This window comes from Dufourea novaeangliae, unplaced genomic scaffold (genome assembly GCF_001272555.1).
Source record: "Dufourea novaeangliae isolate 0120121106 unplaced genomic scaffold, ASM127255v1 scaffold96, whole genome shotgun sequence".
In the NCBI taxonomy this organism is placed as follows: Eukaryota; Metazoa; Arthropoda; class Insecta; order Hymenoptera; family Halictidae; genus Dufourea; species Dufourea novaeangliae.
The window spans coordinates 663,481-680,508 of NW_015373974.1; the positions used below are offsets into that span (position 1 = coordinate 663,481).

General features: G+C 38.7%; 1 protein-coding gene across 8 annotated transcripts in view; it reads left to right on the forward strand.

Moving 5' to 3' along the window:
• The first annotated feature begins 5,954 nt into the window (after positions 1–5,954).
• The window catches only part of LOC107187073 (protein cordon-bleu), a 62,983-nt gene continuing 51,909 nt past the window's right edge, over positions 5,955–17,028 (forward strand). For 7 of the 8 annotated variants that reach the window (XM_015575072.1, XM_015575078.1, XM_015575075.1 and 4 more), the window contains exon 1: positions 5,955–6,085. In XM_015575072.1, the coding sequence (XP_015430558.1) occupies positions 6,021–6,085 (65 nt within the window). In that variant the 5' untranslated portion in view covers positions 5,955–6,020. Of the gene's footprint in view, positions 6,086–11,237; positions 11,524–17,028 lie in introns of those variants that run through there. The other variant, XM_015575077.1, reaches the window with a different exon arrangement.

Below are 17,028 nucleotides of genomic sequence, written 5' to 3' on the forward strand. Positions count from 1 at the left end.
GGGCTAAATAGATGGAAATTGGAAAAAAATGACCAATTTCCTTAATCGATTAGATTTTTTTTATAGCTAAGATTAGCTGATATTTATTAAGTATTTTTCTGACAGTTGGTAACAGATGATGGTGTTACCCATTGGGAATCAACAGTTAGAGCTAAAAACTGGACCTAACACTTTTTATCTTTGCTAATAGCCCCGGAGATTTACACCTCAGGAGTGGATTCGATGTAACCCATCGGAATGGAAACATTAAGGGTCATTAAGGAACTAAACTTATGTTAATGTCGACGTGAAAAAGGAAGAGAAAGGTGACACGTGTTGGCTCGTATTAGCATGAGAGGCTGATTCGAATGATCGTAGATAACCGTGAAATCTAATTTCTCATGGCAGAAAACGGAGGTGTCAAGACTTGACAACGACTTACAAGATATCACCATCGATCTTCCTCCTAATTAGGATACACATCTCGAGAAAACGACTGGAAATGGAGATTTTATTACAAAGTAAACTTATTGGAAAACAATCAGATACCTATGTGTAGATGTATATCAAGATTCAATGAAGACCACTTGCTGGTAGCAAGAAACAAGACATCTACATTAGTCTATCTCCATTAGACAGATAAATTCATGAGAGACATACGCTCCTCCCATGAAATAAACCCAAAAGAAATTCATCCAAAAACATCTAAAGACCTAGAATCACCAAGAAAACTGTAAAAAGATTGCAGATCCTTCATGGGAGCAGCCAAGGGGCAGGGAGGGGCACTTGCTCCCCTAGAGGGAAAAAATTGAATTTTGCCTCCCCCCTAAAAGACAAAAATATTATATTAATGTATTGCATATAAAAATAATTCTAAAATCCATTTAAAGTAATATTATGAAAATAAATTTAGAAGAAATCCCCCACCCCCAGAGGGGAAAAGGAGTCTTTACCCTAGCCTGGAGGAACAAAATTGGATTTTGTCTACCCCCTAAAGGAGAAAAATAAAAAATAATTCTAAAGTCTATTTAAAGTAACAGTATGAAATTTACCTTCAAATAAATTTTATCCCCCACCTAAGAGGGAAAACGATGGGCTTTGGCCTGCCCTAGAGAAGAAAGGTTAGATTTTGCCTCACCCCTAGAGGAGACAAATATTATATTAATTAATATTATGAAATTTGACCCCTTCCCCTGGCTACGCCCATGGGCTGGACACACCAAGAACACGCGTAAAGACACGTCTGCATTAGTTCTGTGATTCCAACAATGGCGTGGAATCTATCAGCAAGGGAAGCAGCGATATACGTGTTCCCAAAGTGACCATCAGGAATTATCTCGAAGTCGAGAAGCAGGTTGAAAAGAGCCTGGACGACACACGATGGAACTGGTCTTTCCACACCGGGGGCCCAGTTGAATGGGCGATCGAGGCAGATGACCGAGGGAGGAGCGAGATAGAGAGAGCAAGAAGCGCGGAGCAGATAAGAGAGAACTGGTCTGGGTTTCGATTTTCACGGCTTGCAAAAATCGCCACTGAAGTGGGGGGGGGGGATTGCTTTTCTTGTTGGCATGCCAGGGGGCCTCCGATAACCGGCGGTGGTTAAGGTTACCTAAGCACTTTCTATGCCAACCGATGGCCGATCAGGCTCGAGCGTCGATTCCGAATGGAAATTATGTCGACGGAGGCCCCCCGCCCCTCCACTCCTCCTCCTGTTACGTGGAATGTCGTTCCCCCACCTGGGCCCCCTTCTGATAATGAGGGACACCTCCAAGGATACGTCGTCGCCCCCGACTCTGGGAGCTGTATCGCTTCATTCACCGTGGATTTCATTGACAGTAACCTCTGTGTACTGTCTCCATGGATGGAAAATGCATACGTTAGTTTCCGCGCATTTTTTCTTTTCTAAACGGACGGGGCCCTTAGGGTATTGTCTTTGACTGTTTCAAACATACAGAATTTACAGTATAACATATTAATACATGTATCAGTATATCAACATATCAGTATATTAATTTATTAATATATCAATATGTCGGTATATCTGGATATTAGTACATCCAGTCAACGTATTAACATACCAGTATATCAGGATATCAGTATATCAATATATTGGGTATCAATATATCAATATATCAATATATCAATATATCAATATATCAATATATCAATATATCAATATATCAATATATCAATATATCAATATATCAATATATCAATATATCAATATATTCAGGTATTAGTGCATCAGTATATCAGTATATCAGAATATTAGTATATCAGTATATGAGTATATCATTATATTAGTACAATAGAAGTATCACATGTTAACCCTTTGCACTCGGAATTTCTAATTTTCAGGGCGACAGTCGAGTGCAAAGGGTTAATAGCACACAAAGAATTGACTGAGGCGTACAAGTAACCGTATCAGCCACAACCCAATTGTGTCTTGTTCGCCACAGTAGATTATAATATCGTCGGAACACCTGTGAATATCCACGGTGGTACCAGTGTCGATCGACGGTGGTCAAGTGAATTCATATCACTTCCCGTCAGGGGGAACGGAAACGACGACCGCCGCGGATGGAATAGCTGAACGATTGGAAACTTGCCCGGCCGATCATCAGACTTGTTTCCCTGCAACTAGGCGGGGCAGCCATCCGATGCACCCTCGTGCCAAAAGGATGCGTGTCGGTAATGTTAAACGTCGCCTGGGGGCGGGGGGGACACGTCGCGGAATTCAGATCGTCGCGACGCGGCTATCATTCTAATCGAACGCTTTTCCCCTGACTTGGCATTGATTTAAAAATAGAGGCTCGACGGGGGAGTCGGTTTTACACCTTTGGATCGTCCAATGGTTGCTTCGAGTAGGGGACATAGGACTGGGTATGTAAAAGGACTTTGCAAAATAGACTCTGAGACTTGTGTTAAAGGTTTTTTATTCAGTTTCTTTCCACTGTAGAAATTCTCAGGAAAACTGTTGGAGATTATATAAATCTCTACTGGTAGGTGAAGAGGTCGTGAAGATGAAAATTAAAAGCAGAAGTGTTGTATGTTTATTAGAAAAAGTAATAACAGATAGAGGAGATTTTTTCAGCCCCCACTTTGGGAGCCTATGATATAAATTAATTTATTTTCTGAATTTCACTGCAATTTATGTGACAAAATCTTTCATGACACAATCGAAATGCTAGAATAATTCTATTCCTTGCACAATAGAGCACCAGGTATGCTTTCCTCAATTCTACATGTCAGAATGAAGAACATACATACAAGAAAGAAACATTATAATTGAACGAATCACAGTCCCAGGTTCTGAAACTTCCTCGGAAGCCACTCACCTAGCCTTTTGAAACGCAAGGAAAATCCACGGTTCTCTCTGCACACGCTGACAGAAGTGGAATCGTAACAGTGAAAGGACACGAGTAGGAGGAGGCGAAGTGTGAGGCGGTTGCCAAAGTAAACGCACGCATGTAAATCGTTCCTACGGCCACACTTTCTACGAAATTCGTTGCATTTTCTAAAGCGAGCCGACGCTCCGTGAGATCATCCAGCAACAAGGGGGAACAGTGGCGGCAGATAACGGTGTGTATAATGAGGACATTCTTGAAAGGGACTCGAAAATGCAATCTCTGCCGCGGCGCACAGTCGACAAATTGTCTGAGAACAGTGTCGTTCTCAGAGCCGGGCCAGAGTGGCAAGCAAATGGGCGGTAATTAATTGTAATTACGTGTAATTAGTCGCTCCAGGTGATCCATCCACCTACCACTTACATAATACGATAATTCTGGACCAACGGACGGGAGTTCGGGCAGATCTTCGTAGACTAGAAATTGAACTCTTCCGTTTCTATTGGATCGTACTTATTGTGTGTAGCTAACTCTCGAATGTGAAGTGAACAATTTTCAAACTCAGTAATAGTCACATTCGGATCAGATAGATTGAGTAGTTTGTATTCTGGTTGAGTAGAGTTACTCATATTGAGTAACAAACGTTCTAATCGAGTTGACAATTTTGCAATTCAGTAGATAATCTTTTACTCATATACGTAATACTTTGAGTAAAATTACTTTCTTGTTGGGTATGTTACTCATCTTGAGTAGTCTATCACTCAACTGAGTAGATCATTCTCAAACGATTGAAAATCTACTCTCACTCAATTTCCGAACTACTTTTTTGTTGGCTACGTGTTACTCATCTTGAGTAGTCTGTCTATCGACTGAGTAGATAATTCTCAAATGATTGAAAATCCACTCCCACTCAATTTCCAAATTCAGTAGGAGTGGAATTCAGATCACACAGACAATTGTTCTATTTATCGAATAATGCTTAAACACTCAAATCTTGATTCAGTACCCATTCCCGTCATCGAGTAGACATTCAACGAACCATTTCGACGATCATTCCGAGCAGTCAAGGTGTCCAAGACCGCCCAGCTCCGTTTTCACTGTGGCGAACGGGGACGTCCTGATATTATCGGTTCGCACACACGTCCCCCGATAGAGCGCGATTTACAAGGCAAAAGTTAGAAAGCATCGCTCCTACGTCGTCGTTTCCTCCGAAACACGAGATGCCTCCGTCGGAGATCGCCCCGGATAAGCGAGCACCGTTCCGTTCGAGCGTGAGTTCGTGTATTATTATCATGGCTTTTCGTCGGCTTTCGGATTCCACGCGCGAAACGTTCAACCTGTTCACAATTCGAAGGCGTGAACCGCGTGTGTGTAATACTCAATTTACTTTCAAATTAGACCGTTGAGATATTTAGATTTTTGCCGTTACCCTGTAATTTAGCGAGGTTAGGATCGCAACAGACCCGCTATTCCGGCTAATTATCACGCCGAGGAGCTGATTTACGAGCTGCTAGAGACTACTGTTACGAGGCTCGATCGAAATGAGAAAATATCGCCCCGATGATTTATATTGGTTACGCGTTTACCACCATTGACTGACTACGAAGGTTCTTTAAACAATTGATTCAACAATTTTTATAGTCTCTATCCGGTCGTAAATTCTGATAGAGTGTCATGGGTAAACGAAAGGAAAGAGATTTTTCATTAATTAGTATTCACTTGTATAATTGGAAACCGTAGTAATGATGTTGTTCGAAGTATAATAGGTTAGGTTGCGTAACAGTGGAGTATGGCGCCTGGTGTACGGCAACCACGCTTGCAGACGCGTCAGTCTGGTTGCATACTCCATAGGCGCTCTCTCTCTGCTCGATGACTGTTTTTTCACCCTTTCAGACCTGGTGGTCACATTTTTGTACATAGTTTCTTACAATTTCAGTAGCACTATTTAAAAAATACAAGGTTGTTTAAAAATATTTTACCTTTTAGAAACAGATATATCAAAAGTATGCTTCATATTTTTTCCTATTGTATCGCGTAACTCATGAAAAAATACATTTAGATATGTACTATGATATGACCTTCAAATGGCCTGTAGTTATTTGAAAAAAAAAAAACATCGATGACCTTGAAAACTTGGAGAAAAGAACAACGCCTGCAGGATACTGACCATGCAATACCATTTAAATTACATATAAAATATTCTTTTCCTTTTTACAATCAAAAAAGATAATCGTGGGACCACACTCAAATGGAAAACCCTGTATAATAAAGAATCAAATATTTACATCCAGTTAAAGGAAAGTACCTTAGTTACGAAACAACGATTAATTCTGTTCCGAATTATAATTTTCAATCCACCAAAAAAAACACGCATGCGCACAGGAAGTCGTATCTGCGCACGAACCACGTGACTCTTCCCCCCCGTTTGTTTTCACGTTACGGTTTTTCACGGTTAAATACAATTCGTGCGGTGGACACCGGCCGCGAAAACCAACAGCCAATAGCAGAGTGCGTTCCGTACACGCACGCAAGCCCGCGTAAAAACCATCATCGCCTGCTGCGGCAGCTGCGGTGTTTTGGCACGTGACCGTTTCCAACGGTCGCGGCGCACCATGCGTGACCCTAGCCGCGCGCGCACGCACCCCTAGTGTATGTTTTCAAACGAGTTCTCGCGTGAAGTGCTGCACGGAGCGGATGTGTGTTGTATATACCGGCGAAAAAATGGGCTTGAAACTGCGTAGTTTCTTCACGAAATTTTGGTGAGTCGAATTTTCCGTGTGCTTGATCATTTATTCAGTGTCGATTCGTAATTGTCGTTAAGCCAATTTCCAACAGAGTGTTTGTTTACGTGTGATCAAGCGAGGTCACCGGTGGCTTAGTACAAATCTTCCATTCTGCCTGTTGACAAGAATTCTTATTACTGAACCGCGATAATAATTTGTTCTACTTGTGTATCGACGTGATCGTGAAAAATTATTCGATCCAGTTCCACCTGATTCCATGTGATTCCTTTCACAAACTGCGATATTTAATCGTCGATGAATCTAGTCTTCATTTTGAGAAAGAAAAATAGAGGGAACAACGTAGGAAAATCGTTCGCCGTTACTGGACTGTGACCACCTCGGTTTTGACGAGCGATAATTAAGTCTTCGTTGAAAAGTATACGTTTGCGCGGAACCGGCCTCTGTATCTCCTTGGGCGCTATTAAAGCTCTTCGTATTCTTGTTCGGTGGAATCTTCGCCGAGGTTTGCGAAGAGCTCTCTGAAGAGCACGCGAATGATAAGCTTTGCTTTTTTTTTTTTACAGAGGATGTAAAAGCTAGGTCATTGAATGTACGAGGGTTTTTTCTGTCCAGATTGGAGCATGATTGATAGTTTTTTGCATAATTGTTTTTTTTCCATGGGATGTCGATAACCTGGAATTATAATACAATGAGGAAGAGGATGGATGGGATGTTCTGGTGAAAATGTGTGCACTTTATGCGATTGCATTGATGGAACTGAAGGCGTATAATTGTGTGAGTGACGGATGAATTGTGCATGGGAAGATATTGGATATGGATGAGTCTATGTTTCAGATTACAGTCAGATTGTACAAGTGTCTCATGAATTAAAAATGGATTTATATAGAAAATTGGATAAAAGACAGATTGCACAAATTATAAGTATATTGTAGGTACGGTGGCTCGCATATTTGTTCTCAGACTTCTAAAATGGCAATTAGGTGTCAAAACTTTTATGCAGTTTTTCTATTTAAATATTCCCCTTAGCAAAAAAAGATAAATTTTTGTTTAATTTTGAAACAAATTTGCATTTTGATAAGTAATTTGGTCAATTAGAAGTGACAGCCCTTCGTGAACAAACTTCTGATTCACTGTATATTATACAGAAGTTCAGAGAACGTTGCAGCAAATTGTTCAAAGTTTTAGGTACATTAATGACCTAGGTAGATTATAGATTATAGATAGATTATAATCATATACTGTGGATTTTATGCATTTGTAGCATAAGTGAATCTATAGAACTGAATAAAATAAATGTTTAGTAAATGTACTAATTTACTTTCAATGTAATAGAACTATTGATGAAGAAAGTCAGTTTCTGTTTATGTTTGGTTTTCCAGAATTCATCTAGTAAAGTTTGAATTTGCATACACATCCACAGTCTAATAATTAAACTATCCAAGTAAAGATGAAAATATGTTTCTTAAATCTAAGATAGATGATTGGACAATTTAAACAGATAAACAGTTGAAAATTTCAAATAATTATAAATGAAGATAAGTCATTTCAGATAGATTAAACACGAATTCTTCAAAGTCATAAATATATTAAAATTACAAAGTACTCAGATAAATAATAATTAGAGGCCTCTCAGGTGGATTGTAAATAAAATTAGTTCCACCAAGGTTTGAAATGGATTTGCAATTCTTCAAAATACAATTCTAATGCAATTGAGGATTATGGCACTGAAAACTGTTCATTATTATGAGATACGAATCGCTTTAAATTCATTATTCACGATCAAACGCGATAAAAATTATTACACATTTTGTACAAATTTACAATCTTCCAAAACATCGTTAATTAAGTATGCAAGCTCGTGATAAATATCATTAAAAAAAAGAAGAAGAAAAATAAAATTGGAAAGTCGTCTATGTGTATTCTGGTACATTTGCATTTAAATCGCGGTGGATCGGTTTTGCACGCCGTTCACCCATTAATCCCGCGATTTTTTCATCGACCGGAATCATTTTTCTCATTAACCGGTGGGGGTTAATCGGGGAACGAATCAAAATCGAAATTTATCGCTCCGTGAAACGCGAGCTAAGCCAAAGCAACCTGTGCGTTCCGAGTAGTAGTCACTTTTACGCGTTTGTATGATATTAAACGGACGATAAATTTCGTTGGCTCTCGGTGTCAGAGGCTCCTCTCTCTCTCTGGCGTTTTGAGCCTTCCCGATATTATTATGGCGGCGGTGGTAAATGTCAAACGCGAAATTTCGAGTTGCAAAAAAGTATCCCCTGATAATAAATTACACGACTTTAACCGCGATCGTAAAATATCATTAAATCTATCCGGCTAGAACGACGCGTACAATTAATACATTATAATTATTGCGAAATAGGAGACCCCAAATATTAGTGTTACGCAATTATCACGAAATAGAATTTATTATCGACGTATCAGGGGCTCCAGTTCCTTAATAAACATATTCGAAAGCAATACGAGAAGGTATCTGATGAAATTGGATGTACGTTATCTTGATATTGCCGGAGATCACGCACGTGAATATACAGGGTGTCTAAAAAAAAGACGTGAGCTGATAGTATTTTTAAAATCGATTTTTTGTCGAGTTTTTATTCAATTTTAATTGATATTGGATGGTGTACAGAGAGTGTTTCAAAATAATAGTATAAAATATTAGTGCGATCATAGCGATTGTTTAAAGATTGTATTCTAAATTGGATTAACAGGGTGTTCGAAAATAATGCTCTGGTAATTTCTCAGTTCATTCAGAATAATTTACTCTGACAAGGTGTCACGTGTGTTTTGAAACAACCACTTCTTCTACGAAACCGAGGTAAGAAATTACAGCCAGAAAAATGGTAAAATTAAAAAATTATTTGTATCACTAATTCTAGTGAGAAATGTACAGTCTGTTTCGAAATATAAATCATAAAACTTCAGATTTTCTGGAAAAATTTAGTGAAAATATAGAATTAATTTGTTTTATCGGAGGAATCAAATTAAAGTGTACTGTGGTTGTTTCAAAATACGCGTGACACCTTGTCAGAGCAAATTATTCCGAAAGAATGAAAAACATCGCTGCAGAATTATTTTGAAACGCCTTGTATACCTTCTGCTAATAAATTTTTATATGATTTTAAACAATCGTTATGTTTGAAACAATATTTCGAGATGCCCTGTACACCATCGAATATCAATTAAGATCGAATTAATAAACGCCAAACAATCGATTTTATCAAAATCGAATTGATTTTCTCAAAATTCTTCGTACGACAAAATTGGATTACGGTGCTTTCGTTCCACTTCGTTACTCCTAATCGAGTGGGACTGTGTTTTTATCGGTGCCTTTGTATAATAACGCTAATATCACGGCCGAAACGATGAGGGCACTCTTCCAGTGACGTGCAAGAGAAATTCCGTGTCGACGAACCGTTAGATTGCCACCTGTTCGATGTGTTTCGCGTGCGAGTAGGGTCCTTTTTTCTACGAGCTCGCGACGATATTTGCAAGCAAAAATTTCTCTTAAAACCGCGAAGTCGGTGTGCGCCTTAGGGAGTGAAACCGAAACAGCTGACCTACGTAGTACGATCCCCTCTTACGAGCTACAGTTCGACTCAAAATCGGAGATCCAATTTTATATTTGATTTTAAACCGATGTGCCCAAATGAAATAACAAATATTCAAATTTTTCAAATACATTTTCTATAAAAGAAAACTGGTTGCTAAGTGTATGTGATAATAATCTCGACACGGGTCACGATTGACCCAGCCTCGGTGCACTGCGTCGTTAGGCAGATGGGGCCCGACAAAGGCTTACCGATCCACCCTGTGTTTACGCGCGCGCGATTCGAGGCGTACGATTTTTTGCAGAGTGGATATTACCCACAGGAAATAAACAGTTCCATTATCGAGGAGAGCAGCGTCCTCGCATACCCGGTCGGACCGTAAAAACGCGGGAGAATCGCGGTGAATTTAATCGCGTTCCGATTCTTGTTTCTCGTTTCGTTTGGTGTGGTGGCATCGCCAGGCGAAGCCGGTAAATTATGCTCGTAAATACTCCCCGATACGTGGGGATGTTGCGCGCGTCTTATCAACCGGAAACTCATAAATTCCACCACGATCCAGGAAAATGAAAGCAAAAAAGAAAATGCTCCGACGCTTCTCCTAGCGTTTCACCTAAGCCAGATACATACACACACATGTGTCAGTATTACGTCTTGATTTACGACGGACGGCATGACCGAGAGAATCTTGGTGTTTGACCTTGAAACTGACCTTATACCACACGTCTCAACCTTGTCCAGGTTTCTGTCAAGGAAAGAGCCCTCTCGTAATCATAACCTCTCAACGTCAAATCGATGCAAGAATACGAATAATTGTAGCAATTTGTCTTTGTGGGCTTTAACGTACAAAAATAATAGGTTATATTCAGATATCCGGAAAATAATTGGTAAACTAGGTTAATAAATCAGTATCATTTAGTGTAAATGGGGTGAACATACTAAGGAATGGACACTCGAGAGGTGTTGAAACCATTAAAGTTGAACTTTAAACGATATAATATTAATAAATATTTGGTACATATAAATTAGATTTTTCAATGTCTGTACCTGTTTTGTAACGTACAGATTTCAATTTGAAAATATGGCAAAAAGTGTCTTCTTAAAAAAGCTATTAGGGGTCTTAGGTCGAAAATTGATTAGTATAGAAGTTGTTTTTTAGAATTTTGTCCCGAACGCCCATATACTCGTCTGTGCAGCGGCGCGAAAACTGTTCGAATATGAGCCAAGGAATCGAAAAGAAAATTAATATTCAGTCATTCGCATATTTTACTAACTTAATTCACTCGTTTTTGCAGATAATGTTCATTCACTGGTACGTGTTCGTTTAATGGTGCATCCCACGTTGACTTAACGCTAAATGATAAAAGGATCTCGCCTATTTAGATGCGCCTTAATTGTAAAAACTGGATCGACGTGGCTATTGCGAAGACCGCCAGTTTCTCCGAGCGGCCGCGAGAACGGCCGAGCGTCGTCGAAGTCGGCCGACCGAGGCGCCGGGCGGCGAGTGACCGAGCGAGCGCGAAGATTGCCGAAGTTCGTCGCGCGAAAGCCGTTACGTCGGGATCAGTCGTTGCTCGTTGCTTCGCAGGTGTCGGTCGGCTGCGTCTCGTGACACGTGCGATCCTCGAGATACATCGGAACGTAGAAGATTAACGAGTTCCTTTCGAACCGTTTGATCGTGCCGACGTCAGCCGGGCATGCGTTTTCTCGCGTCTGTCCGTTGAGAGGGCAGTTTTTTGAACGCGAGCGTGGAGGTGTCAGTGAAGCAATTCGAAAATTTCGTCAGATCTGTGACTGGGAAGAAACACGCGCGATTACGAGTGGCACAACAGTGCACAGCACACACGTTCGACGATGACACCGGCGTGGATTTAATTACCAGAGGTTAGTCGACTGCTTTCAAACGGAACGGTTCGATGTCCTTGAGGCATTTCGTCGTTGAGAATCGTTCGGGAAGTCACTTTGACTTTGTACGATTTTTACGACTGTGGGGTAATTACAATATTATCTCGCAGTTGAGTGCGTACATTACGGTGCTTGCTAAGGTTATGACAAGCTAGCCTTGTCCCGTGTGTGATTGACATTGATTCTTTGGTAACAAACTAACCTCTTAACACTAGAACTACCGACGATAAATGCATATTTGCTTCGATCGCTGGATAAACGTGGGAAACTTTTGAAAATTTAGAAATTTAGATATTGACTAATTTCTTCACTCTCATATCGTAATAGAAGGTGCAAAAGATTTGAGAAAATGTATTGTCATAACATTTTAATCGTCGTTGTAAGAGTGTATTGTCCAATCATTTTGACTGGTTTGGTAGTTCTAGTGTTAATACGATTCGATAGAATCTCTTGGTAATAAATTGTGCGTGTTTTGGGGGTGATAATTGTGAATATTTATAGACTTTCTAGCGTAATATATACAATTTTTAACGATTAGTTGATTTTGTTGTTAACATAGGGGGGTTAAAATGCTTCTGGGGTTCTTATCCGGAAGACCTATATCGAGTAACGTGTACTTGGAGCAGTAAGGGCAATAATGTTCTTGAAACAGTGTTGTGTCGTGACCAGACATTATTGCTTCGTGATCTCATAGGATGCTTATCGTTGCGATAAAAGTGTAGATATTGTCTTTAAAAATTTATTATTCCGTTTCCTGGTGAGGTAGTTTCTTGGGCCGCCATTTTGGTACCGAGTTATTATTACAAGCACGGAATAATATTATCACAATTAGATTAATCGTTGTTAATTCTTAAGTTATGGAGGTTTGAATTTGCAGAATTTCGTTTTTTTTTTATTTTCGTGGAATTCGGAGGTTTTGTTCTGGAAGCCATCGCTAATTAGGGAAACGCTTGTTTTGATCCACCTTAGGCGCGTAATCCATGATAAATCGTCCCAGTTATCACCGATGTACGACTCGAGTTATATACCTGCTCGACTGATTGTTTTTGAGATTTCGTAAAGGAAGATAACCGAAACGATGCAATCACCGTGCAAGTTTATACAGCGCCGTCGTACCGACTCTACGTTTCCCCGTATGTTGTGCAAAATTTAATAACAATGTAATGGCTCTCCGTGCAAGAATTTACATTTTTTTGTTGTATCACATCTTTTGTCGTGGAATTTGCTCCAGAAATTCCGTTAAAAACATTGCCATTTATTCTTGGAACATTGTATGTTCAATTTAATTGCTAAATAATACAGATTAATTTCAGGTTAAGCTTATTTTGTACAAATAACGTAGGAGGTATTTATTTTTAAACACTATAGGAATACATTTGTTAAAAATTTAATTTAATATACCTACACTTCTTATTAGAATAGAAAATGCTTATTTAATAATTGTATACGCATAATATAGATATTTCTAAACATTTATATTAGATTTTATAAAAATATTTTTTTTAAATTCTTATAAACTGTACTTTGACATTTAAACTTAGTGTATTTACAATTCTGTTTTATTTCTTTTTAGTGAAGCAGAATTTATAAAATGCAAGATTTATCATGAATATCTGAATGATAAAAATCTGAAATTTAAATTCCGATTTTACATATGATTATAATAATAATCACATATTATAATTAACATAATGATTGAGATTATTGGAAGAACCAGGATTATTAACAAAAATTTTATAGGTTTAAAAGAGTATTTTAGAAAATAGCAATAATTTAAAAAACATTTTAGAAAATGGCACAAATTAAGAGAACATTCGGTAAATGGCACAAGTTTAAAAACCACTTTAGAAAGTGGCACAAATTTTACGAATACTAGAAAATGGCACATTAAAGAACGTTTTTAAAAAAGCTGGCACAAATCTTAAAAAACAGTTTAGAAAATCGCAAAAATTTAAAAAACATTTCAGGAAGTGGAAAAAATAATAAGGTGAACGTTTACCGTTGACAAATTTGACCCGGTGGGCATGACTAGTCAAATAGAGAGCGGCTGCCGTCGGCTGTTTGAACAACCTGCCATTTAAGATTTCCCTTTTCGTATTTCTCGTTTCGGACGCGGCGTGAAACGTCGTGGAATCGCGCGCGAATCGATCAGCGCTTTTGACAGCTCGTGTTCGTTACGTAGAAACAAAAAGCAGGCAAAAACGGTTTCGCAACACGGAGTTCGTAAATAAGAGAGAAAAAACGGTACTTTTAAATAACGTCTTATCGGGAACAAAGAGGCCGCGAAGGCGCCCGAATTAAACTTCTCCGTGGCAAGGTCACCTTCTGACGAAGTAAATTTCAAGTTTTCAACGTGAGTCGACAAAACTTCTGTTGTAAATACATATCCACAAAAAACTTAATTATCGAGCAAAACGTGTAATGATAAGATGATTCTTCCGCCTATAGCCGAGGGGGATTACGATCCACACGACAAGAATCATTCGAGTGGCTGGGCGTGTTTATAGCTGAAATTAATTAATAATCTGAAAATATTTTAGTTCTTATGATTCAGTTTATTTATGTAGTAAAATATTAACATTACATTTTTAAATGTTTATCATGAATATTATTATATTTTTCATTATGATATAATAAAAAAGCCTCAGAGGCACTTCCATCCGGATGAAGGTTGAAATACCTGGCAAACGTGAAAGTAAAACTGTTATGGGGTTTGGAATTCCCTTAATCACTCGAGTGGATACCGAGGGGAAATATTAGGAAGACCCTGGTAAGTTGAGAAATATTTCAGCATTCCCCAGCTTATGGAAAACATTAACGTGTCAAGGAAAACCGTGTTTATGAATATCGAACGTGGTCGACAGATTTTCCCTGTTTATATTGTCCGCCTGCGTGCGTAGTTTGGGACGATCGTAACGTAAACACCGAAGCGTGACCTTTCCACGGGGAACTGGAAGGTCCTTGTGGTACGGATACAAAGCACGCGCAAATGATTCGTGCCGCTCGGCCCATACGCCGCCGTATACTAGCGGCAAGAATTATTCGAGCGAAATCTGTCCTCGGGTTGTTGGACGCTACACTTTTTTTTTTCTTTCCCGGATCGAATGTCGTAGACTGGGGGCAGTCGTCTTGCGTGCACGGGTGCGTTTGACGACACGCTCGTGTCGTGTTACGTGTAAAAATGGTCTTTTTACGGTCACCGATGGCCAACCCGTTACTCCACGTCTGTGGGTGAGAACATTTGCTGGGTGACGAGAATAATAATTGTCGATGCGTTGTCTGTTTACTTAACTGTCGCTTCATGGTGATTTTGCTGAAATAACGTTCCGAACAAATTTGTGATTATACGAATAATTGAATATATTTTTAGGCACGATTATTACGAGGGCATTATTATATTTTATTCAAGTCTTCTGCTTGCTATATTTTGCGTACATTATATGATTTTTTTTTTAATGGCAAACAAATGATATTTATTATTAGATTTGCCAGTATTGCAATTAATAATGGTGATAAACACTTAATCACTCAAATACTCAAATACTAAACCACTCAAATACTCAACCACCCAAATATTCGCCATATTACTCTCAATTCTCAATTTAATAGCGATACCGAATATGCAGTGGATCAGTACAAACTAAAATCTGGTGGCTGGGTCAATGGTGACCTATAAGAAGAACTCTCATAATCACGTATAAATGGAACAATTCGACGACGGGTCGCCGGTGACCCGGTCATAGGCACTCGAGGGTCATAGACCTGCCTTTCTTTGCGACACAAGATTTATGTCGGTGTTGCTAATGAAAATTCGAGAAATATATAAGACAGGACAAAATAAATTCGTTTTATAGGACACACGTGACGGCCTCGAAGTTAGAGCTATGACTACATAATTACTAGTGGTCGGTGATCGGCCATTTAAAGTCAAATTAATGAACAATTACCGTTGAATAACTCTCGTGTGCCGGTCTCGTAGAATTTCGTATCCAAGATAAGATAGGAAGGAGGGATTCTGTGTCTGGAAACGTTACGAAAGCGTTCCCACACGATGTTACTGATCGAATTAATATCTGCGACGGTCATCTTATGCCATATCTTTGGTGTTTGATTTCATCGACTGTTCGTGTGCGGTACGATTGAACGATTCTCTCGTTTGTTTCTTTAGTGCTAGGGATGTCGATTACTGTAAAATTTCGAATCTTGAGTACTCAGAAATTCGGGATCTTGAGTAGTCAGAAATCCAGAATTCGAATACTCAGAAATCTAGAATTTCAAGTACTTATAAATTCGAAATTTCAAGTTCTATAAAATTCGGAATCTTGAGTACCCAAAAACATAGAGTCTTGAGTACCCAAAATCATAGAATCTTAAGTATTCAAAAATATGGAATCCTGAATACTGAAAAATATTCGTTCTAATACGGTGTCTCGATCGAATTATCTTCGGTGTTCGAATTTCTTTGATTTGTTGGATCCGCTAATTGTGATAAGTTACGGGAGAGTAGATTATTAAATAAAAAATGGTGTAGACGTCTGAAAAATAAGTTTCGGTTTCAGGATGTCGACGGGAATGTTATGGTCGTGATATTACATTCAATAGATTCGGGGCTGTTAATAAATAATTAATGACCACGGTAATGGTACGCGTTAGATTTTTAATAGCCGATTTAATTATCATCGCATTTCCATAAGTAGATCAGTGGAATGCCAATCTGGCCGGGAGACAGACCGAACGAAGTAAATATCGAGACAGATTCCCCACTGAGATTTTAAAATATCTTGTAAAAGAATTGAAAGATATTTGTTGATAGGTATAACGCTTTTTTTTATTATTTAATTATTTGAATAATTGTTTCTTAACAAAGCGTGAAGAATTTTTCGAGTACATATTGCCACTGGAAAATTTGGAATACCATCAATTTTTGAAAATACATGTTTGCACAAATATTTTTTTGTTTAATTAAAACCACTACGCATTTCAATTTTGGAGCACGTCATCCTTAAAATGCATGAGAATTTTTTAGCTTGCAAAATATTACTTTTTGCATTAAAAATATTACATATTGAAATTCTGGAGCACTTTGATTTTTTGCATACATTTTTTTGCATCATTAAAAATATTATAAATTATAGAGAGATTTTCTCTACAGGACTTAGAATGAAGGTCGTAATCAGATATAAGTAAATTACTGCAAAACAGATGTCTTTTTAAAGGATGAAGGGTACTCCAGACTTATGAGTAGCAGCTGACAGTAAAAATATTTAAAACAAAAATTGTGCGAGGCGATTTGCTAGAAAATAACTGTCCCTTTTTGTGTGATTGGACGCTTGACGTTTCGTCTAATTTATTCCACCGAGGTGAACCCGTTAACATGAAACTGTTTTGCCCAGGCTTAATCGTCGCGCGGTGGAATCCTTAGAAGAACCAGGGAAACGAAACCGAGCGCAGTAATAGCGCAGCTCCTAGATCGTAGAGTCAGGG